This window comes from Pezoporus wallicus, unplaced genomic scaffold (genome assembly GCF_028554395.1).
Source record: "Pezoporus wallicus isolate ANWC-B61680 ecotype Strahan unplaced genomic scaffold, APGP_CSIRO_Pwel_v1 contig_747, whole genome shotgun sequence".
NCBI lineage: Eukaryota > Metazoa > Chordata > Aves > Psittaciformes > Psittacidae > Pezoporus > Pezoporus wallicus.
The window spans coordinates 2,899,355-2,924,274 of NW_026638457.1; the positions used below are offsets into that span (position 1 = coordinate 2,899,355).

Here is a 24,920-nt window from a genome sequence, read left to right on the forward strand (position 1 = left end):
TCTGGTTGCTAGCCGGGTTTTGGGGAAAATCCTAAATTTTCCTTACATGGTCTGCTTTAAAAGGGTTTTACCCTCTCCTGCTTATAGCCAGTGAGAATTTTTTCTTTTCATAAGGGACATCAGGCCTGTTGGTGCGGAGAATCAGTTTGGGGAGTGTGAATGGTGCTGTTAACCAGCAGTCCATGATACTGATGGAGAGATTTATATTTGAATATGGTCAGTGTCCTCATCCTGCAGCTGGAATGGATTACTTCCAGCATTTTTTGAAAGGTCGGTTGGTACGTTTCTGTGTCAGCATTGTCAAGGATTTATGGACAGCAAGAAAAGGTCAATAATGCAAACAAAATGGCCTGCCAAAATGAGTTGTGATCTACTAGTGGGTTGCTGCTCTACAAAGTTCCACTAAACTGGAGATAGCATACAGAAAAGCTACTTGTTAGCACACCATGCTGTTTGTCAATTGCTCAACATAGCTCAGGTCTCCTGCTGAGCTATGAAAAAGGTGGTACTAAAAGTCACAATAGGAAAAATTTTAGTATATATCATCTTCATGGTCCATTTTTCTTTCATGTACTTCCCCATAATAACGTAGTGTTCACTGTTTTTTCATGGGTGTCCAGGGTATACACGTTAAAAAGAGCTGATTGTATTCAGAAATGTACTTGTCATTTTGCATTAGTGTGCTATGGGATCCTTAACTGTGCAAAATTTCCATTTAAAAGATGTTGCTGTCTATCTTTTATTAAACTAATAGTGGGAGAAGAGTCACAGGTTGATATTATGACTTTCTTTAATGACTAATGAAAAAGGCTAGACTATATTGTCACACTTTACAGCAGTAACCGACAATGGTTGAACATGAGGAACAGGGAGAAACTTCTCCCCATCCCCACCATCCAGATTGCATCCAGACCATCACATGTATTAGCAGCTGACTGACCTATCCTTCATCAGTTTGGACCTATTTAGGTTTTGGCTCATAGTCAAAATCTATGTCTCACAGTCAAAATCTGCAGCTCTAGCTGATACAGAAGAGGAGGACTGTCTGTCTCCTGTCAACACCCACAGTAACCCACTGAGCTCAGATCCAGCACAGCAGCCTTCGTCACACAGTGCTCATTCTGCCAAACTTGTCAAAGCACCACTCTCATGAGTGCTGTTTGAAAACATCAGCTCCCAGAGCAAAGATGTGTGATGAGCATCAAGCTGCTCCTGGGGCAGGGGCTCACCAAATCTTAGCATAATTACCTTCTCCCAACTTGTCACTTACCCTTGTGCAGAGAGACAAAAAACCAGACTTCCCTTCTGTAACCCAGCCAAAAGGTCCTATGGAAAACAGCAGACCACTGCTCCTCCTAAAATCCTTCACTATTTCCCTAGGCACTTCACCATCTTCCCTTTCAGGGCTTTTCTGCCTCTCTTTGAGTCACCAAAGTGGGCATCCTGCTCTGACAGCTCATTTTGGCCTTGGTGGAGCTGTCTGAGCTGCTTCTGCTTGGTGACTCGGTCACAGCTGCAAAAAGACACAGGCTCCCAACTAGAAAATCCTTTTAGGACAGGCCAAGTTGGGTGTCTGTGCCCTTTCCCCCGAACAAACATGCAGAAGTCAACATACTTAGTGTTTTTCACCAAAGTCCCTCCCTCAACCTGCTTCTACTTTGTTTCTGTTACTAGATAAAATGTGGAAAAAATTAAAGGAGAAAAGGCTTTTTTTTCCTTCTACATCAACTATTTACTGTTCCCCATTTCTGTGTCCTATACTCTTTTCAAGGAAGTTTCAGATAAGCTTTGGATAAGAATTCAGAAATTTCCTGTTAATGTCTTCATACTTCAGCTATGGTTTGTACTTTTCTTCTAGCATGCCCTAGTGTGACGAACCAATGTCCAATAACTAATATGCTTTACCTCACATTAGAAATTCAGCAAGCAGGCTTGCTGTGGTGTTCTCACCATGGGTTCACATCAGACAGCAGCAAAATGGAAAGAATAAACATGGAGAGAAGCTATTTTTAAATCTCAGAATAGTACTTCATTTTGAGTTTTGTTCATCACTGGGATTCATTCCAATTTTAATGAAACAGAATTTCTTGGTCACATTTCCACATTATGTTTCCATCTTTCATCAAAGTAGAGCCAGAAAAGCACTTAAGCACATGCTTAAAACTTCAAAATGCATTCTGAATGTATTGCCTAATTCCTGTGATATTTTTGTTCACTGGGGGTCTTCACAAGTTCAGGCTAATACTAGAAATTGGCTTTGATTTAGATAAAAGCATTCTTGTCCTAAGTGAGGTCAAATACAACAAGGCCAAAACCTGAAACCCTCACATATGCTGAGGGAGACAGACAATATCATTCTTCCCTATGCTCCTGCAGTTAAAACATTGGCCATTTAGACACAACATGATGAGAAATAACTAACTCTTCTAGCTTCCTCGCTGTAGACACATTTGTTGACCTGAGGGCTAGGTTGGCCCAGATGTTAGCACTAAGAGCAATGGCTACTTTCAGCTGCTGAGTACAGCACTATCCAAAATGAGCTTTAAAAGACTGTGATATTGCCAGTGTAGTGGTTCTCCTAACCAGTTTATTAGGACAGCCCTGAGTTTTTGTTGTTTTTACTGGCTTCCCTTTGTCAAAGAAAGGACATTCAGTACTGGAGGATGTTCCATCAGTCATTTCCCCTCCTTAGAGACCCCATGTCTTCACATAAAAGTACAGGATTTCCTAAGTAGCTCACAAAAAAACAGGCCAAAATATTAATCCAGTTTCAAAATAGTATTTTCTTCAATAGTCTTCATGAGGAAGGTTCAGCTCCCAGAGAGCAGGAGCAGGTTATTTTAATACAAAGGAACTCAGACCTTTAAAGGAATTCAAGCTGGTCTTTATATCTTCCAGAAAGCCTTGTTCTGAATCACATGCTCTGAGCGTCTGCTCCCTATTCTCACCTATTCTCCTTCTTTCACCTGGGGAGTTAGGTAATGCCTGGACCAAGGCCCCCACCCATTTTAAAGACCATCTTATTCTAGAACAACATTGTTTATGGATTCCATATGGCGTATCATTAGTGTTATTCTTGATTCTCTGTCTCTCACTTTCCTCTTGTGCAATAAAAGAGATGAAGTAACACATTGTAAAAGAACGTGTTTGCAAGGTAGAATAGACATCTGCCTCACTTTTTTTGGAGGCTGCTGCAAGAATACAGTTGCTACCTATTTTGCCAATTTGACCTCAACATGTCTAGGGCCTCTCAGAGCAATTGTGTGTGAACACAGAGCAACAGCTCTGTGCCTGATGTGGCCATTGATTCTATTTTTTGCACTGTTACTGGCACTGTTTGTCCAAAACCTGCTCAAGTTATTGTTGGTACTGTTACAAAAGATGTTAAGGATCTTTCAAGGAAGATGTGACTTGATATTTCTGGAACATTTAAAAAATATGTTGTCTTTCTGTTTTTTAAAGCAAATTTCATTCTTTATTTGCACCAGCAAGTCCTGAGCACCCAGACAAAGCAGGAAGCAAACATGCTTCCACTTTCAGAACTGAAGATGAAATGCTTTGTGCATTTCTAAGAGAAGACAATGCACTTCAACTCGACCACATAACTTGCCTTAGATCTGTCTTTGACAACTTAAAAATTAGTAAGGATAATTTCATTGATTAAAACCACCTGCTGCTTGATTTGCAATGGCTGTTAAAACATCTCAGAATCAGATTGCACAGTGAATGGACAAAAAAAAAATAAAAGAGTCGTCAAAAAGGCTCATTTTGGTCTCTCCTTCTCTTCTACACCATCTTATGTCAGGAATACCTCTGGTCAATTTGCTTCAATTAGCCTGCTGTAAAACTGTACAAAGATGGACAGCTTCTGACTGCACTGGAGGCAGCCCCCGTACCTTGCACTGGTGTGGCTGAGATGGGAATCAGGCACAAAGGCTGAAAAACTGGTCTTTAACCACACACTTGGTGCCCTGTCAAGCTTAATAGCATTTGGAAATCTGTTTGTATGTCTCATTTCATTGTCTGCTCACCATAAGCCCACTGTTTAAAGAAAAAAGAAAATCAATAATATATCTACTCTTATCATCACATGGAAAAGGATATAAAAATATAAATAACCAATAGGCATTTATCTCTCTGGATTATTTGAGAATAACCTGATCTTAATGAAGATATAAATGATAGGCTTTAATAAAACCTGCAGCATGAACTGTGATTGAAAAAGAAATTATTATTTCTCTTCTATTTCCTAAGTAGGACTTAAAGGCAGGTTCCTTGTATTACTTCCCAAACATAAGACAAAGAGAATTTTAAAAACACTAAATCTATTCTTTCCTCTTCACTGAAGTCCTGGTGTTTCACTGGTTGCTCAGGAAAAACTGTTTCTGCAGTTCGTGAAATATTTTTTTCAGTGAGGTATGTAGAGATGGGCATATCTGTAGTGCTAAAATTGTTTCTCTCTTACAAAAGATAACTAATCAACCAACACAAATAAGCATACTAGTTGCTAACAATTCCACTGAATATTTCTTTTTAAGTTAAAGGAAACTTAATGTCTGCCTTCATGCTAACCTCATTTCATGGGGTTTTTTTCCTCTACCGTCCTTCCACAGGCATCCATCAGTTTCCAGCCAGAATTATAATTATTTCGTAGTTCTGTGTGCCACTTTTTTATCTTGTAAGAACCTGAATGACTCTTGTTTTAGTCATTTTGTTCTCTGCCTTCTGAAATCTCTACAATCTGAATTTATCTATAAAGTCAGTGTCCTGGGTTCAGCAGTAGCAGTCATGTTTCTCCTTCGTGGTAGCTGGTGCAGTGCTGTGTTTTGACTTCCAGCCTGGGAACAGTGCTGGTGATACCGATGTTTTCGGTTGTTGCTAAGTGATGTTTACCCTGACCAAGGACTTTGTGAGGCTCATGCTCTGCCAGGGAGGAGGGGAAGCCGTGAGGAAGCAGAGACGGGGCGCCTGACCCGGGCTAGCCGGGGAGGTATTCCATACCACAGCACATCATGCCCGGGGGGGGGTGGGGGGGGGTAACTGGGAGTTACCCGGAAGGACACGGGCTTCCAGGTGGGACTCATTTCTTGGCCGGTGGTATTGTATTCTCTTCCCTTGTTATTTTCTCTTATCATTGTTGTAGTTGGTGGTAGCGGTGGTGATTTGCGTTGTACATTGTTTGCTGGACTGTTCTTGTCTCAACCCGTAGGAGTTGCACTCTTTCGATCCTCCTCCCTACTCCTCTGGGAGCAGGGAAGGGGAGAGCCCCGGTGGGGGGGGTGGGGCCCTCGATTGTTGTCAGCCCAGCACCACTCACTGGGAGTGAGTGAACAAGTTGCCTGACTGGGTTTAAACCACAAGAGTCAGAAACAAAGTAAATTCAAATCTGTGAAATCTATGGGAAAACCAAGAATTTCCCTCAGATTGTCTTGTGATTTTGGGAGTAAGACTGACACAAGACAGTGACTAGATCATTCACAACTGCAGCAGCCAACTAATAGATAGCTACTTTCCAGGGAACAGAAGTGTACAATTGGTAAAGCATTCTCTGTTCACAAGAAGAGGAACCCCTTAAGGAGATCAAAAGACAGCATGTGCAATATGGTACAATGGGAGAGATACTAAACATATTAACATAGATGCACTCATATAAACATTGCAAAATCTCAGGTGCTTGTTATTATTTTAATATTGCCTATGAATGAAATAAAAGTAAATTGGAAGAATGTGTTTGAAAACCCACATGTATAATGTACTTACATCAAAATGTAGTTGAACCTCTCCACTTGCAAAGGTCTACTCATCATTAGTTTGGGACTGATTTTTTGGACACTGCTTTTTACACTGTTTAATTTGAACTAGATACTGCTAAAGTCTTTTTTTCTCTAGCATACTTAGTGCAGTGTAATTTATATTGCTATGCAGAGCCTGGATAATTTGAATCTTCATTTTGTTGCACGTAATTTACATTGTCTGTGGCAAATAAAAAGATAAGTGCAATCCATATTGCAAATGCATTGTACCCTTGTGAATTTGCATACTTTCTCCCTGTTCTTCATGTCATGTAATTTATGTGGTCCTTGTGTCAATGCTTAGTGTCCCAGTGAATATGCTTTTGTCAGTTTTGTCTGGATTTTAAAACTAGCTGATTCAACATACATTGTCAAAGCAGTCTTCACTATCACCCTAAATAATTCTCGACTAGAAAAAGATTTTGAGATCTTCAGCTGGGACTAGTTGGTACAGCTTCACTTACCTCAGTGAGCTGGAAAAACTTGCTGAAAGTGAGTGCTAAAGATGAACAGCAATTAAACTGGTAACACTGGGCTGGGCAAACTCTGCTCTGCACCTCCTTGTAATACAAATACAGTGCAATTGAATTTTAATTAATTTTTCATATATACATAAAGTAACATGGTTTTAAGTGAGAACAAAAAGTAAATCTTTAACCATTGTAAACATAACCTGTAATCAAAATACAGTATATTCTTTATGGAATAAATGTAAAGTTAAAATTTTACTCTTGACTTTTTAATGTTATTTTTATAACATGACAATTCCAGTGAAGGAAAAACAATGCCATGTAAAGAATGGAAGTGCAGTTTCTCTGTTTATGTATTTTCTAACCACTTTTGTGTCTTCTTCTTCTGGTAAACTACTAGGAAATGTTTACAGTAATTTTTAATGCTATAAAGCTTCTGTATTTTGCCCCTCCGTGTGAAGCCATTACCTAATCAAGTGTTGCATAATAAAACAAAAAGATCAAGTGTCGCATAATAAAACAAATAGATACTGAAATATGATCCATTCCTACAGTGTGAAAAAAGAAAATATTAACCAGGGTCTGTTTAAAAAAGTTTCATGTAATAAATCACAATTTGTTAAAAAGTCAAATTAATTAATGTTTTTAAATGTAGAAGCAGAAACTGGAGAACTTTGATCCCTTTAAAGTTCTTCCCATAAAAAGTAACATCTTCAATTCATTTGCTGCAGTGTATTAATCAAACATTATTGATTAATATACAGCATCTGTGACGTGGTGATGCAGGAGGTGAGGGAGTTTTTTAAATTACAGAAGTCTAAAAACTTTCCTTCCCCCAGCAGGGTGATCTCAGGTGGGATGTTAAATGTATGCTCAGCCACTGGCTGTAAAAAGTCACTAAAGCAAATACTGAAGCACCTTGGTGAAGGCAATTGCAGCCTCAATATTATCAACTGACAGTTCTGCTCAGTGACCCTCTCAGGTCTCAGAAATGGTCTTTTCAGATTCCGGGTCTTGCTGTATTGATTTCAATCAGCGGCTTTTCCTAAGAGCCCCACATTCAAATATTCCTTCCAGAATTTCTACTCTCTAGCACAAGTTCTGTCTCAGGGGTTTTATTCACATTTGAGATCATTCAGCTAAATGACAAGAGAGGATTTTGTGTGGGTTTTTTTAACTATGTTTATTTCGAACACAAGTAAATCTCTCTGTTTACTTACTCTTTCACTTGCTGTTCTGAGGGAAGCACACTGAGCTGCCTCATGTGCTGTTTTCAAGATGTTTTTACATTTTTGGCCACACTTCAGTGGGACCAAAGTATTTCTGTCAACGACTTCATTAATGCCAGGATTTTACCCCTAGCTTTTGTACACTGGAGGCACCTCACAGGAGGCCCTCTCACTGCTCAAATCCCTGTGCTTCCCTCTATCCCTACCCAAGCAGTAGAGGCTTTGCTAACCCATGCACCCCAGAGGCACAAGCTGGTGACGGACCAGGCAGCTGCTGCTCCTGGGCATGGGAGCTAGGCCAGAAAAGTGAAGAGAAAAGTAGGCAGCCACCATGCCCCACCATCAAGCTTCTCTACCACGAGAGGTTAAAACCACATCATCAAAGGCATGGAGCAAAGCAAGCCAGGGGGAGGCAAAGTCATGTAAGCCGTGTTTTCACCTCCTAACTTCTATAGCTCTTGGCATAAATCAGAGCAGCCTAAAGGGCTTTTTGATGGTTAAGATTTGGGAAGGGGGGAAAGGGTATTTCAGAGAGTTAAAAAGTTTCAAAGTTTTTCTCTTTTTCTGTTGGGTAGGTTGTGAGGTTTTAGGGTTTTTTGTTTGTTTTGATTTGGTTTGGGTTTTGGGGTTTGTTGTTTTTTTGTTTGTTTCTTTTTCAAATGAAAAAAAGCTATCAGGAAATCCTCAGCAGAAACTGAGAATGGGTTCCTGATGGCTGTATGGATTTTGCCAAAATCCATTTTAAGGTTTACTTTGAGTAAGCTCAAATCAGATTGCCATATGGAATTACTCCATGCAGCAGCCTGACCTAGAGCAAAACTGAACAAAGCTGAGATTATTTACTAAACTCCTAAACCACTGGCTGTTTTGCATCTCTCCCACACTGGATTTAATTCCTTAAGTAATTAAGCACATATTAACTTAAAAACCCAAGTTAACGAATAGGTCAAATAGTTGCACATAAGGTAGGCTATTCAATGGCACACAAAACACAACTGTGGGTCAACATTCATGTCTCAGACTGCCTCAAAGCTTGCTGGTACCTGCAGGTTAGCATATTTACTGCTGTAGCCAAAAAGATTGATCACAGGAAGACAAAGCTGTTCTGTTAAAAAAAAAATATAAAAATAAGAATCAGCTGTTTCTTATGAGCAGTCTGTCAAATAACCAGGTCAATGAAACTGTGGGCATTTCTCTTGAGCTCAAGAAACATTCATGCTGGAGAGGATACTGGAGTCATTCTAATGCTTTGCAGTTGTTTTGAAGGTTAAATAGAAAGCAGCACAAAAGAAAGCCTCTGCCTTTCTGATTAAAGAAAAGGCTGAAACATAACATCAAAATGCACAGTTGTGCCCTCGACTAAAATAGACATGAGAGTAATGCTGTATTTTTCACCTCACTGATGCACTTCAAATTGAAAACACAAAGGATGCCTTTCACTGCTATTTTAAAAAAAAATAAAACGACACAACTGTCCCACAGAGAAACCAGACAGACAAAACACAGTCCTGCTTTTGTGAAAATAAGTCATAACCCGATGAAATGTCTTGTGTCAGAATCAAAACAAGAAGCTTCAGATGAAAAATTGGTCTGACTTCTGTTAGAACAGTGTAAGCTGCTCTGCAATCTCAGCTCTTCCTATCCTGGGTTCCAAGTGGGTACAAAGGTAAAAGGAAAGCAGCAAAAGGCTCAGCACACAGCAGTCCTAGTGTCTTTTGACAGGACACATCACCAACATAGAAAACACTGACATTCATGCATGGGCTTTTGGCTAGCTTGTACATACAAATGTGGTTTCACCAGTTGCCTCACTGCCAGTGCAAAAGGACATTCCCACAGTTCTCACAAGTTGCCTTATCTGCTTGTGTACAAGAGGACTCCCTCCCCAGGCAAACATTTAGTCTCCCATGATGAGAATAGTCTTCCAGGTGTTCACTCAGTTCTGCTGGACAGTGCATGAGAAAAAGCACAATTTCACACCTTCTAGTACCTTCTTCCTTTTATTTCTTACCACTTGTGAAGCTAATAGCAAAGGAGAAAGGTGCTTAACCTACTTTATCTCATAAACCAGCCAATGCTCATATACAAAAGTATTTATAAATGGTGACGAGATGTTCACTGCTATTTCAGCCCTCTTGCACTTGTAAATGCCCTACATGCCAGAGGGTCATTGTTTTTCACATGTGACAGACATGTAGACAATCATGGCAGGTTGCACAAACCAGTGTAGCCTTAAGGCTGCTCTAGCTTATCCCAAGAGGCTGAGCAGTTCAGAACTAGCTCAAGCTTCAAGGGAGATAAGAGGAGTCAGAAAGATTACAGTCTTCTCTTTTAAAGTGAATCAAATGATCTCTGGCACTACATCTCGAAGCAGAATTGAAAGTGTCCAGCTTAAAACAGAATTTGAAGCTTTCTTCACCATTTCTTCGTGTGTCTCCTTATTTAAAAAAAATAATAAAATCAATATACCACATTTGATAATATACAAGTTCACCTGTTTGCAGCACAGCTTTGGTATAATTTCCAAATATGTCAGACTGACAGTTTCTAGCAATATCACTGGCAATGAAAGATGGCTTCCATATGACTTCTACAACCTGATACATAGGGTACCAAGTGGTGGAGCTTATAGTCAGTTGAAAGCTTGCAATATGCTGATACTTTCTGGTTTTTATTTTCCAGGGCCTCAATTTGTGCTCTGCATTTTATATTAATATTACATTTTTTTATAGACCAATTTTATTTATAGATGAAAAAGGGTATCAGTAACTAGTGACAAATATAGATAACATGATAAAAAGGACAAAGCTGATGACAGCTGCAGATAATAATGAATAAATTAATATTAATTATGAGATGAACAGTAATAATGAGCATTTAATAGTTTGCATGTAATTTAATGCATGCTTAGACAAAGACTAAATTTTTAAGCTTCCTCTCAGGTGCATCTTGTAGTATCTTTTGTTGTTATTTTCCAATACAGGCATACATCCTCTGGTTACAGTTTTTGTCTTTATGTTCTCTTTGCAGGCCAAGAGTGACAACGTTTTGCAGTATACCTAAAATAGTATGTGTATTTGGTATGCTGAAGGCATCTATCACCTTTTGTCTGTAACTTTTCTGAAAAGTTCATCACCTCCAGTCCCTCAACCAATAGCTTTCTTGTAGCAGAACTAATGCCTGTGAGAAAACAATTGCAGGGTCCTCAGTGTGGCATTTACACCAGCTGCATAAAGAAAGGAAAGGAGACAACAAGTGACAGAAGCTGTTGCGAATAACCATTTTCCTCATGAAAAAGTAAACATGATTTTCAGGATCAGCAGAAGACTCTTGCTGGACAAACTAGATCACAGGATTTGTGAAACCACAGGCAAGGGCTTGGGGCAAAAGAGAAAAAAGGAAAATGGAAGGGATAGTACCTGAGGGAGCTGAAAATGAGAGGACTGTGGAAGAAAGGCTATGACAGACTGTGGGCAGAGAAAGATGTCTGCAAGGATGAGCAGGTTGATGATGGTGAGACCAGCCATTTCCATGAATACATAGCCTTGCACCTGGCCTCTGGATCATAGTGCAGTGTTGTGTGCATGCTTAGTGAAAATCTTGTTAACATCCACGAAGAAACCATGTGGTCTATCTGCCTTTGCGTTGTGGTGAATAGCCCTTTTTATTCACGCAGGCATGCCAGACTGCATAGCAGCAGGCTATTTGTGACCTTCTGACAGTCAGAGAAGCTGTATCAAATGAAATTGCTGATGCCGAGGACCCTGATGGCCACCATATGAAGACAGAGGAAGTTCCTGATGGTATTGCATGCTTTTATTAAAGTGGCCATGACAGCAGATTTCCTCAGTGCAACTTGCCAATGAGCATAGGAGCCAAGAGTGAATAGAGACCAGTTGGCAATGGTACTCTTTATACACTAGAAGAGAGACTGAAGAGCAGGCATGCATGTGGCAGGGTTTTCAGCACACAGCATTGAGAGTGAAGTTTTGTTGCAGAGCTGAGCAAGGAGAAACTAGGACTACTGCTATCCTATGGAGGACAACATGGTCCCATGAGTGCCTATTGATCTCAGCATCTCTTTTTCAGCACGGGCTTAAAGGCAGGGAGTGGGTCAATAACAGGCATTTCTGAAACCCCTCACTCATGCATTAAAAAAAAAAGAAAGACAGAAAGAGAGAAACCCAACACATGTTTTGCACAGCTAAATAACATCGTTTGGGGAAAAGATGACACCATTTCCTGCCTGCATGAAGTACTAGGGCCAAATTCAGGCCAATGAGAGGGGAACTGCCTAAACTACCCCATAGGAAATGCTAAAATCATGAACATAGTTTAAACACCTAACTCAGTGCTACAGAGTATTCTCTAATTCCAGGAGTCTCTGAGAACTGTCCATGTGCATGTAGGAGTGAAAGGCTAGTGATACAGTTCCATCTCCGTTTTATGCAACTAATTTACTTGAGGCTCAAAACTTACTCTTCTGTGTACCTCACTCCTATCCCCACTGCTTATGTATTGTGTTCTGAGTCTTGCAAATGAAAAATATGTGAGCAATTTATCTTCTTAGGAAGCTGCTTTCTTACTCAGCCTCAGCATCAATCTCCCACTGCTTATACCATCAGTCTCACATTTCCTTACCTGCACAGAACAGCCACAGTGAGAGTGACTGAGAGGATGGGGCTTGGTGGTTCAGAAAATGGTCTAGAAAATGAGAGGTGTGACCCAGAACCCTTGAGTTCAGAAGGACCTGAACCCCAGACCAGGCAAGGGCTGCTGCAGCTCATGTTACTATGGGTTGATTGAACCGTACAAGTACACAAGCCCAAGTAACAGCCATCTCTCAGTGCTGAATGCAGTTTAGCATAACTTCTCACCTATTCCTTTGTCATAACACTGCTCTTTGTCTGAGTATAGTATTTTTAGCACCCAAGGGGTATCATGCTCCAAGTCAGAAAGCTGATTTAGCTGAGGCACAGGGGTGGTGGATAATGTCAAGAAATATGGCAGACTATTCATTAAGTAGACAATTCATCTTAATTAAACCCCTGTGAGTCAGCTCTTCCTGAAAAAATAGTATTTGAGCAGATTCAGATGCTTTTCTCAAATGGTGTAGCAGTATTTTATCAGTTTCTTTTCATATTTTGATAAACTTCATTCAAGATTCAGAGAGCACTTAGGATTCACAGGAATAAAAATAAGTTACTTATACCAAGTCCCCTCCAAGTTCTGAAAAATATTCTCATTAATTAAAATGAACTCCTGAAAATGTATCCTCTATACCATAATCCTTAGTTTAAATATGTAGAAAACCAGACAAAAAAAAATGCATATTGATAGCTGTATTTTAAACAAAAAAAAAATCTTCACATAATAAATACATCTTATGAACATTAACTTCAAATTTACTTCAGAAAGCTATTTACAATATAAATAATTATAAATGGGAACACTTTGCAAGATATTGTTGACAGAGCTAAATTGCATTTCCTACATTACATTCCAAAGGAAAACTTCAAATTACAGATGTTATGCTACAATGTCACTAGACCCTACACATTGCAAGGCATGGTATTTGAAACACTGGCAATCTGTGTCTTTTCATAAATATAACCTATTTGTTTAAAGCAAATATGAAATGCTTCATTATGTTTCAAGCGCCTTTTTTGCCAGATTAGTATATTTTATGCATTCAAATATTTACCTTGGGAAAAAATAGCAGTGCCTTAAAAGCACTTTTCCTAATAGACTTTATTTCCTTAGAAATGTAAAGGTGCCAATGTTTTATAATGTGTGAGCAAAATTTTTCCTTGCATTTCTAAACTTCCTACTGCAGCAGAAAAGAAAAAAAACATGTGCAGTCCAAATTGCAATAAATAAAAATGTTTAAAAATTGTATTATGAATCCTAGAACAATAGGAAATCTTGAGAACTCCATGTGAGAGGGGAGTTAAATAGTGAATACAACTAGACAAAAAATTTTTCTTCTTCCTGTATTTGATCTTTCCTTTCAAATACAGCTTCATAGATGGGCTCTAAATTACCTCTTTTAAGAAAGAGATGTATTCCTAGCAATTTAGATCCAGATTTATCCACAGAAGTATTGTATACATAAGCTAAATGCCACAGTGAAGTTTAACCTCACATAATCTATTTTTTTCAATAATAAATACTGTAAGGAAATGTGAACTGGAGTCACACTAGTGCTCACCATCTGAACTGAAGACCAGTTTTTCAGTCTTCAGAATAGCAGCTAAACCCTCAGGTACATCTCCAGCAAGCTTTACTAACATCAAATTGAAAAGGTACAGAAAAACTAAGGGGTTTCTTTTGGTTGTTATGGTTTTGGTTTGTGTTATTTTGTTGTTTTTTAAAGGTTTTTTGCTTCTCAGTGCCTACAGCCAAAATATTTAACCATCAATACTAACCGCAAATAAATCAAAAATAGGTTCACCTCCACACTGTGGAGGTGTCTGGAGTTAATCCAGCATACCTACAGAAAAGCATGTTCATCCACCATTGTTCCTAATAACAGAGCCTGTACTGCCTTTAGACCCTAAGGTGTTTTAAGTAAACTTGCAACTCATGGAAAGACCAGAGCCTGGATCCCTTTCTTGCCAGACAGTCATAGCCACCTTAAAATAGACCTAGCTAGGTCTAATCCTGGAACTGTGTGCCATAATACCCATTATATACAGCTTTGTATGCAGAAGGTCTGAAACCACAGCTTTGCTCCTTGACTGAAAGGTTAACTGACCTTTGGAACTGACAGTCTGATTTTCTGAGGTGGCTGCACCTTTTCCATAAATACTATAAGACCTTTTATTTTTTTTTCCATCTCACTCAGGATGTAAATATAAATGAACATATGGTGGTTAACATACTTAGAGACATTAATGAATAAATGCTGCATGTTCAGAGATAAAAATGAGACTCAGATAAGAGCAATTAATAGAGTTCAAAAGAGCAGAATTTCTCTGTGTAAGCTGTGGCAGTATTGTGGACCCATCAACAAAAGCTGTTTAAGAAATAATTCTGGGGCTCCTCAGTATAAAGAGATGCACTCATTTTTTCGAAGCATGTATAAATAATCTCCATTATAGAAACACAGCCATTATAGCTATTACCTTCTCTAGTTTCCATATTTACATCTTGAGATTAAAAAAAAAAAAACAAAACTACAAACAAACCCCAAACCTGTTGTCACTTCACAAATCAGCTTTTCTGCCCTCACACATATTAAGTAGTACCTTACTCCACAAATATTGCCATTTGAGGCAATGGGACAAAATGCTGAGTACTGAGTAAGGTTCTTTTTCTAATTTAACAATTGGTTTGCAAATTTATCCAAAATTACGTACTCCATGCTCCTGGGGTACAATCTTGAATAAAGAAGAGAGGGAGTCTCACTTCTTTAAACAAAAAAGATACAACAAAATCATAATGCATAAAAATCATAATGCACCATTCATTGACATCTGTAAGAAATTCTTTGAAAATGTTGTGGTCAGTCTGCATTTGAAGTAGCTACAAAATATTAATTTGATATGCTAATAACAAACCAGTATTATGATAGAGAAATAATGCAACACAGCAATTTATACTGGTTTTGTTCCAAAACATAACCTATATACCTTATTTAAAGTGATAATTTTTAGCTAATGTGATACATTTGAAATGTATTCAATACAAATGCCTTGCATTTTTCAATTTCACAAAATATCTCATCTGATTTAGAAAAGGAAGAAACAAAAAAAGAAGATTATACCCTTCAAGGATACTAAATGAAAATTTGAATTAAATAAATATGTAATGAAAAAAAGTAAGCTTTATACCATATTGAAAGTACATGTAATACGAGCTGCAGTGACATTATATGTTATAATTAAAATTGCAAACTTGCCTTCCTGGAGCATGTAGCATGCAGAGTCTATGCTTACAATATTCAATGCTTTCATCAATTAAAAAGGAATTCCCTCCTATTTGAAGAAGCAGGATGGCAAATCAGCTGGCAAAAGGCATCTACCTCCAGCAGACCATACTGAAATGCTAAGGAGTGCTAGTTGCTGGAACCCCATGAGGGAAATGAGCCTTTGCTTGCAACATAACATGTCTGCATGTACAGACCACTCTACAGATATATTCCATTTATTACAGTGTCTTTTGCTGCACTTGTCATTGTAGTGGGCTAGAACTATTGAAAATGGGACAAATAGCTACAGTTTGGGAAGCTTTAATTTGGGATCATGATAAATCAAAATGGGGGATTTTTATTGCATAGCAAGCTGGCCTTTTTCCTGGGTGAAATCATAGAGTGCAAGCATCTTTTATTGCGCCTGTTTGTTTTATAAGTCTTCTATTTTTCAAAAGTGCCTGTCAGACTGCAAATGCAACAGTGCCAAAGCTGATTTCCTGACTACCTGTGGCCATTAGACCACAGCCGGTGAACTGCAGATGGTCTGCAGAACTCTATTGCCTTCTGATTAAAAGCTTGATAACAAGAGTGCTTGGTGATCCCAAGAAACTCGGGTGCTGACAAAGTTCTGTTCATCCAAATGGTTTAGGAAACTGTTCTGTAATAAAAAATTTATTTTGATACTTAGACTTATTTTTATGTGTACTAGCAGGGATATGATACCATGTACCTCTACTCTAATTCGCTTTGCAAATTGCATTTTAATACTGTACAATGAGACTTCAAATACAAGTTTATTCATAGGAATAAGTGAAATAAATATGTATCCAGAATTAGATTTATCAAAAATACTTTCTCATTCCTATGCTTTAGGAATATATACAATCGTTGAGCTCAAAGAAGTCCATTTTGGTCCATTCCTCTGAGTTAGCAGTTGTCAATATTTTTCTTCCCCTCAATTATTTGCCTTGTTTTTATCTTAAAACAAACAAACAAATGAAAATCTCTAGCCACTTCTTTTTATGACCTTTGTTATTCATTTGGCAGTCAGTCAAATAAACTTCTTGCCAAATCATTTTGTTTTCATTTTGCCTTGGCTAACATTCAATGCCCTGTCTCTCATTGCTGCCGCTAGTTCAAATGGTTTTAGACCGTTATTTATCTCTAGTCTTTGCAGAACTTGGTGCACACCAGTGACATTCCCTCTTACTCTTTTCCGTTACAAAGATGACAGACCAAGTTTATTTAAAGTTTTTATTAGATCTTTCAGTCTCTTTATCTTTTGCTGAGCTCTGCTCCACCTTTTCTATTATGAGGTTTAGATAATAAAGACCAGACTGTGTTGCTCTTCCTTGTGTTCAATGTACATTTCACCAGGAGTGATCACACTGCAGTCAACAAAGATTGCCTATGGAGTAAGGTACTACTCAATTCAAGATTCACAATCTGCCTTGGAGTGATCAGGACTATACACAATACCCCAAGTTAAGAGAGGTAATTTCCTCTGCTTTCAAGTACATATCTACTTACGTGGTTTATAATGTTATTATTTAGCTTTTGCTTCTGATTAGTTTTATTTGAAAATAGGTATTTTAACCTGCCTGTAGCATGCTGGTTTATATTTAGTCCCACTGGTGACTCAGTCCCGTATGTCAAGCTTCTTAATGTTATAAATGAAGGTAGATTTAGTGTTAATCTCATTTCAGTAACCACCTCAAGTCCATTTACTTCCACAGTGGTATAATAAGGAATGGTGGTCCTGCTCTCATTGCAGTTAACTTAGAGACTTCATATAAATGGACAGGTCTATCAATTGTTCCTTCAAATGCACTGGTTTACTTTTTTTTTTCTTTAGCATATGTTTTTTATTTATTCTTTTCCAATCAATTAGTGTCTCTTTGTTCATGAGATTATTAAAAATTGCAAAAAGTTTCTCTGCCTCTTTTGATGTCTTCTATAACTTTATGACAGGCCCTGATAATATCAGCATTCTTAATACAATTGAATTTCTCAGAACCCTGATTTCTCTAAGTATTTTTTTTATGTACATATGACTGATTTTTACATCCCTAATATGTTCTGATATTCATTAATTTTTTGCTGCAAACAAAAAAAGAATGCATATCTCTTTTTCAAAGTCATACCTATTACTTTACTGTCTATCAGACAGGGTAGTTACAATTTTCTATACTTTCTTAATTTACTCTACTTTCTTAATTTACTCCAAAACTTTATCAGAAGTAGGACAAACCACCATATAGAGTTTGTTATTCTTGCCTCTCATATTTTACATTTATGCAATTGCATTTGTATTTTACAGCAAAAATTCTATGATTCTATTGATTTCTTTCTGTGTTTCAAATTAATTAATTATTCAGACACTTAGAACCACTTTTCCTTGTTTTTTTAATTATAACTAAATGGCATATATAACCATAAGATTAAATGTATGCATCTTGGACCACTCCTAGTTCCAGCCTATTCTCTCTTGTTATCCTGACAATTTTCTTCCATTTCACTCCCCTGTCCACCTTGGCGGACAATCTCCCATCTCTACATCAACAGAACCAAGCCCTGTGCATTTCTCAAAACTACACTGAGAAAGGCCCTCTTTCTTTTAAACACAGTAGAAGTGAATATTTGATTGTACTAATCATAAGGATACTGCTCATTTGATTCCAACTCAAGCATATGTAAATAACTATGCATGTGACTACACAAGGAAATAACAATTCAAGGAGTTCTCTCTTCTTTCCCCCTTTTTGATTTTGCATTGGTTAACCTTGGATACTTTATACCATGGAGCAGCATAACACACTTGGCTGTTAGGGAATAAACAGATCACCAGAAGTACACATGCTGCTGTGCATTTCAAAGGAACACATTCCAAATTTCTGTGTAAAAAGAGTGCATAGCAGTTTTGTTGGCTGGGGCCTGTGGAACACAGGCAGTTCAGAAGGTCTGCCTTTGGCAGCATTTCCAAACAACCACCTCTTACACAGTGTGCATGAATTGCTCTGTTAGTCTGCCCCAAGAAATCCCTGTCTAGACCTTTTCCATCCTTCTCATCTTGCATGGCACCAACTTTGAGTTTAGCTCCATTCACTCTAGCCCTGCACACCAGTGCATTTTTGTTTTCTAAAAGTAATCTGTGTTAACTAACTTATCCCCCCAGACCTTAGGTTATTCTTTCTAGTGCACTATGGTATATCAAATGCTGGTAACGACATGGGCATGAAAACATATAATATCTTCCAATTGGATCTCAAAGGTTATTTTGTAAAGCACAAAAACTTTTAGAAAAAATTGTCAGCTTCCATTGGTTATTATAACAGATGTTCCCTTGTGGCCTTGTGCTGGATCTTGCTGCATCCTTAAGTGAGAAGTCACATCAAAATGTGATCCATTACAGCCTAGTGAATAGTTTCTAATGGTTTCAGTGTCATATAGATGCTCCAGGGCATAGCCAGTTAACGTGTAAGCATGCTTATCAAAGTACTGCCTATGGGAGCTGTAATAATTTGGAGAGGCTGATGGATGGTCCCCTGGGGTTTGATGAGGGGACATATCTGAATGCAGGTAATCTTTAGATAGTACCAAACTAGATTTTGATATTCGATCAGAATTGGGGCTGCTTATCCTAGACAGAGTCGTGGGGCTGTTGTCATAGTCATTTTCATGTGGGCTCATAATCTTCCCATCTCGCTGCTGGATGTGGTCACAGGGGGGAGTGTTGGCAACTGCCGGGACGCGGCAGACATCTGCTGCCAATTGCTGCTGAGGGTAGTTTGCAAAACATATAGTATGCTTCTTCCCTGTGCCATTAATGGAGACCAATGGATCAGGGGTTGTTTTCCGCAGCTGTAGTCTGTTTTCTTCCTCTTTAATCATTTGCTGGGTGGCTCTTATTAGAGTTTCAATTTTGCTGGGCTCATGTGGGCTGCTCTGATATTGCTCAGAACGGTACCGGTCACCTGATTCACTGGCAGAGCCAGGATCAGGTGAGCTGACGACGCTGTCCTCATCCCAATGTCCTCTCCCTAGGAAAGAGAGAAAGAGGACAAGCATTGAGGTTGAAGGAGGCAAGCAGTCTTGAAGAACAAGTACCCTGAACTTTGTTTTATAGACAGAAAACCAAGAGAGAGGCACATGACTCATAACAAAGTCACCAAAAATTACTATGATGGACCCCTTGCTTTTCAGTGACAAAATCTAGTACTCTGTCAGCACATGGAATGAGTAACACAATTGAAAATATACAAAGAGATCTAAGCACCTCAACACAAACACCTAGTTCTACCTGAGTCGATTCAGTGCAACCAAGCGTTTGGCACCAACACTGCAGGACCTCTGTATATTCTGAAGCAGCTAGAGGCCAGGCAGGGTACCTAGGGCATGTCAACGTGCCCTCAACACTGATGTTCAGGTTCCTGACCCCTTGCTGTCTCTTTGCATTAATAAAGTGTGAGTGAATTTGGACCATGGTGAACACAAAAATCTCAAGGAATTACAAATCCACATCATTCCAACATGTCTTCTAAAGCCTTTCCAGAAACTGAGACATAGAGAATTTGCAGAATAGTTTGTGATTATGTAGTGACTTTACACAGGTTACACAACAATAAATAAACACAAGTAATGAAACAGTTCTTGTTTAGAAGTACAAGAACTGTTAGACAGTTGTTAGACAGGGTTATTATAAAAATGTGATATCATATCTCAACTCATAAATATTTGCTGTATAAAACTTTTAAAATGGGAAAATTTAACTATATTCTTACCTTTTTTTAAAAAATAAGGCCCACGGACATATCAGAAAAGGTGTTCAGTTTGCATGTTGCTGAAAGGACAGAATCAGACCTGTCAATGCTCACTAGGAAGAAGTTGAGTGACCCCCAAACCTGAACAGCCAACTAAGGCCACATTACAATAAAGGGTTTGATGAAGGATTCACTGAGACATGTGCCTGCAGAAGAGCACATCTTAGACTTGCACAAATTACTTAACCATGCCTTTGCCTCAGCACATACAAAGTCTTGTTTGGGGATAAGACGCTTTGGGTTGGTTGACAGGAGTCCTCAGAGGAGTCCATTTTCAGACCAGCACAAGTATTTCTCCCTGCTCTGTGTTGGGTCAAGGCATACAGATCTGCTTGGGTGGCAGACCACTGCTGTTGTGTTGCAGAGTTCATGACAAAAATCAGTGGTGGGCATGTATAATAAACATATCCTGCCATTTGTCAGTGGAAGTACTGCACTGTGGAGTTTCTTATAAGCATAAATTTATCCTTCACTGGATATCTGGTCAGCCACTGTGCTAAACCCAGTGCTGTTTGTTTCACTGCACAGACCACATATGCAGTGTCCCAGACTTCCTGAGTATGACCAGAAACACATAGGTTCGTGCGCAACCTCCAAGGCCTGCCATACTGGTCAGCTAATTGTAAGGTGACTCTGATCCAGAACTACCATAAGACACATTGAAAGACAGAAAAGGAAGAAAATATTTTCTGCTGAATGAAACTACCCAGACAGCAATGTTCATACAGTATTGTCAAAAAGTTTCATTTGTGAAAGGCCAAGGTTAGAAACTGTCTAAATCTAAATAAAAATGGCACATGTACCAGGCAAGCTGAGATTTTTCTTCTCCTCAACTAAGACCAACAGGTCAGGTTTTACCCCAAAGCTACATGCAAACTGAAGGCCTAAGAAAATAACTGGATCATCTGGAATTACAGCAAAACCAATAAACAAACTAAAATCAGGTTATACTATCCATTTGTACTGTTGATGCTTGATAAAGCTATGGAGTAAATATTTAACATTTTTGTGTTCGCACCTCCACATGGTATTTCTATGTTATTACATTTCTATTCTCAGCAAGAATTATTATGTGTAAAATTTGCCAGAAAAATTATCATACTTCAGTCAATTTTCTTTTTTTCAGAAGAAAAATATAGGAAAAAATATGTATGACAAAAGTACAGAACAGACACAAGGAAGGAGGTGTCTTCTCAAAGAAAAAGTGGAGAATAGCCCTCATCAACAAAATTTAGGGTTTCTTTTCATTCCTCATTTTTCCTCTGACTGTATTTCTTAGAACTTGCTAATTAATTATTTTTTTCTGATACCGACATAATTTTCCACACATCGGAGTAAAATAGTACTGTTCTTTTTCCTTTCCAAAGCCTTATTCTGCAAGCCAATGCTAGTGGTTTGCAATAGCATAATTAGCTTTTAAGAGTTCTTTAGATACAAACTATATTTTAACATATTACTTTAGTAGAATTTTTCATTTATTTATTTTTTAAATGATGCATCTATCCTTACAACCTTGAACTCTGACTTTTGGGTCAGTTGCATTCTTTCAACTCTCAGTCTACCTTTTAATCCCTAGGTCCAATGGATTTTTCAAACCCAAGATCAGCCTTTCATTGTGATATTTTTTATTAGCTTCAGCCTCTGAAGATGTGCCAATGCACTGTTTGCAACCTGCCAGACACCAAGCAAGGCGTTAGGCTTAGTGTTGAAAGGATGGAGAGACTCAAACTGCCTAAAAGTTATAGCTGGGGACAAATGTCTGAAATCAAAAGCAAATGTTAATTTGAATTGTTAATTTTAAATAAAAACAAATAGCAAATCATAGTGGATTGAGTAATAAACAGTGCAGAGAGATAAGTCATTTGGAGAACAATTTCTCCAAAGACTGTAGAGATATTTTTAATATATGGCTTGGATTTACCTCTGATTTTTTGCTAGATAGATTCCAACCAAAGCAGTTTGATCTTAAGTCAAACAAGTAACACATTTCTAGGAAGTGTATCATTTTGCTTAAATCTTTAAGATCATCCTTGAAATCTCACCAGTCAGATATTTCCACCTGAATTTCACACATTAAAAAATATACCACAAAATTTTATTTTGGTGCATATAAGCCAGACTGTTAAACAATTAACTTGAATTTTAAGTATTCCTCATCTCCATAGATGCAATCTCTGAGACAAGGACATAAATCAAGATTCTCTCACATTTTCTCTCCCACACAAACAGTTTCATGTTTATGTCACATTGCTTTGTCTGAAATGGTCCCAGTCCTGAAAATCCTTGTCATCTCTTACCATGAATCCTGTGCACTGATGTTATGTGGGGCATACTGTTTTCATATGCTTCTCTGCTCTCAGGGGATGACTTAGTCAGAGGCAATGCTGAACGAGAACCCCACCAGCTCTCCCTTCCTGGCTGCGGCGTGCCAAGGAAATACCGGCCAGCTTCACATCTGCCTCCTTCACAGGCCTGAGTATGGAAATGTCTGTCATCAGTCAGCCGGGAGTGGTCAAGTGCAAAACCATAGCAGAGAGCACTGCGGTCTGAGTACTGTCTGTAGGCACAGGAGACATCATGGTGCTGGGAGCTCGGTCTGTCTGAGGGCTCCAGTAGCTGGGGAGAAGCTGTGTCTGTCAGGGGGCTTCCACCCCACTGGCTCTCATGGTCAGACTCAGATCTCTCAGTGTGAAATCCAGAATACTGCAAAACAGGAGAAGCAGCAGTAAGAAGATATGCCTGGGTGAAATCTGCAGGTAACTGCACTGAAAAGACAGAGTATGTCTGTGATAGGGTGTTTTTTGTGAGCGTACCCACATGTCTGCACCTTCTGATTGGACTCCTAGTCCTTTCCTGTACAACAGTCTGTAATGAGCTCACAGATTACAGGACAGACCTCATGAAAGTCTAAACCATTCCATGCCAACCCTTAATAGCCACCTCCTTTATGATGTGTAATATTAGACTCAGCAACATCAATGTTGCAATTCAATATTTTTTTAATACGTCCAGGTTTTTCTTATTGCCTTGAAAGCTAGTGCTTATTCTCGGCAATGGCTCCCCAATGGAGTTCTCCCAAAAAAGGGACTGAAGTAACACCACTTCTGGAGCACTCTCACATTCAAATTGAAAGTGAATGTATTTGAAGCTGTTTTTCTAAGGGTTCCCTCTCTTTTCCTCATGTTCTGTTTGTTGCTGGATTTTTTTATTTTTTTTTTTTTTACCTGGAGTGGTATCTTTGAACTTCTTTCCTCTTAGTAGTAGCAAAAACAAAGCCTCCTGTAGACCCTGAGACTTCCACCAACACTGCTATGGAGTAAAGCTCTGAAGTGACGGCACTTGGGTAGGAAGCTGAAAATCACAGCTCTATTGCAATGTGGGAGCAAGAAAAATCCGAAACTATTTGCCAGAAAAAATAACTGCTAGCCAAAGCAGGCAGAGCAGGCATTTGACACTTTTGCTTAAGCGGGGCCCTCCCAACACAGAAGCAGCAACTAGCAAGCACTTGGAAAATCAGACAGAATAGGAGCATGGGCATTTGTTTAAAGAGAAGTAAGGGTTAAATTAAATGTCCCAAGATTTCTAGGTATTCATAACGAATGTTTCAAACTTTCAGATACTTTGGGGAAAAAAAAAAAGGAATGCTTATTAAACCTCCTAGGATTTAGCTGTCTCATTTTTAAATCTTTTTGTTTATTGGAACTGCTGAACTTCATGGAACATCTTTAAATCAATTTCATCCATGATTATGGATTGGGATGAGACTAAAGCTGTACATGCTCATCACTTCAGTACAGCACACTCATGTCACAAATCAATGTATTACAGCATGAAACCTTGGAATTCTCCTATTCCATCACCTTCCAGATGCCTGCCCACTCTGCCTTTTCTTCTAACAGGCATTAGGCCTCTCTCTTGAGAACATAAGCTTACCTTCCTTTTCATTAGATTGAGTTAATATGAAACTCCTCATTATCAGCCAAGATCAAGGTTTTATGCACTTACCAATCGAAAGTACTGACCAGATGTTTGACTCACAGAAAGTCAAACCATCTGCGCAACATCAGCAGCAGTTTTTACATTTAATTAGGTATTTCTTCAGTATTCCAGTTTGTATTTGTGAACACTGTTTGTTAATACAATAGGTTATTTAAAGGAAAGAAAGAAAGGGTCATGGCTTTGAGGAGCTCAATTATATTTTATTAACTGTCAGAAAAATACCTGTAGGCAAAAGCCTATCAGTAGATACGGAGAAGATCAGCAAGTTAACATAGCATATTCATTGGAAGGTTTTAGAAAAGAAAGGATAAACCTGATTTTGCATGGAGTTAAGAGTTAAGAGAGAACCACAATGTCAGTAATTTTTAAATGTCAGTAATTTGGCATACTTTAACTAGGAATTTTATTCAACCATCACACTTACATGTAAACAACTGAAACATCTGACTCTTCTATTACCCTTTCAGTTCTAATGTCTTCAAACTGCTTAGTCACAAAAATACTTTTGCAATTACTGACTGAATTATTGTCAACTTTTTGTCAAAAATATAGAGATGAATTAAGTTTCCAATGAAAAAAAATAGAAATTTTGGCTATTAAAATAGTTAAAATGGAAATTCACAAAATTAAAACTACTTTTGTGCCTGTTCTTAATTTTAGAATTACTTTTAGTGCCTTTTAAATTTTACTTTTAG

General features: G+C 38.4%; 1 protein-coding gene across 5 annotated transcripts in view; it reads right to left on the reverse strand.

Moving 5' to 3' along the window:
• Positions 1-18,664: 18,664 nt before the first annotated feature.
• Positions 18,665-24,920, reverse strand: part of SIM1 (SIM bHLH transcription factor 1) — a 49,818-nt gene continuing 43,562 nt past the window's right edge. For all 5 annotated transcript variants that reach the window (XM_057410854.1, XM_057410855.1, XM_057410857.1 and 2 more), the window contains 2 exons: positions 22,524-22,929; positions 18,665-19,446 (listed from right to left, as the gene is read on the reverse strand). In XM_057410854.1, coding sequence (XP_057266837.1) covers positions 18,716-19,446; positions 22,524-22,929 — 1,137 coding nt within the window. In that variant the 3' untranslated portion in view covers positions 18,665-18,715. The remainder of the gene's footprint in view (positions 19,447-22,523; positions 22,930-24,920) is intronic.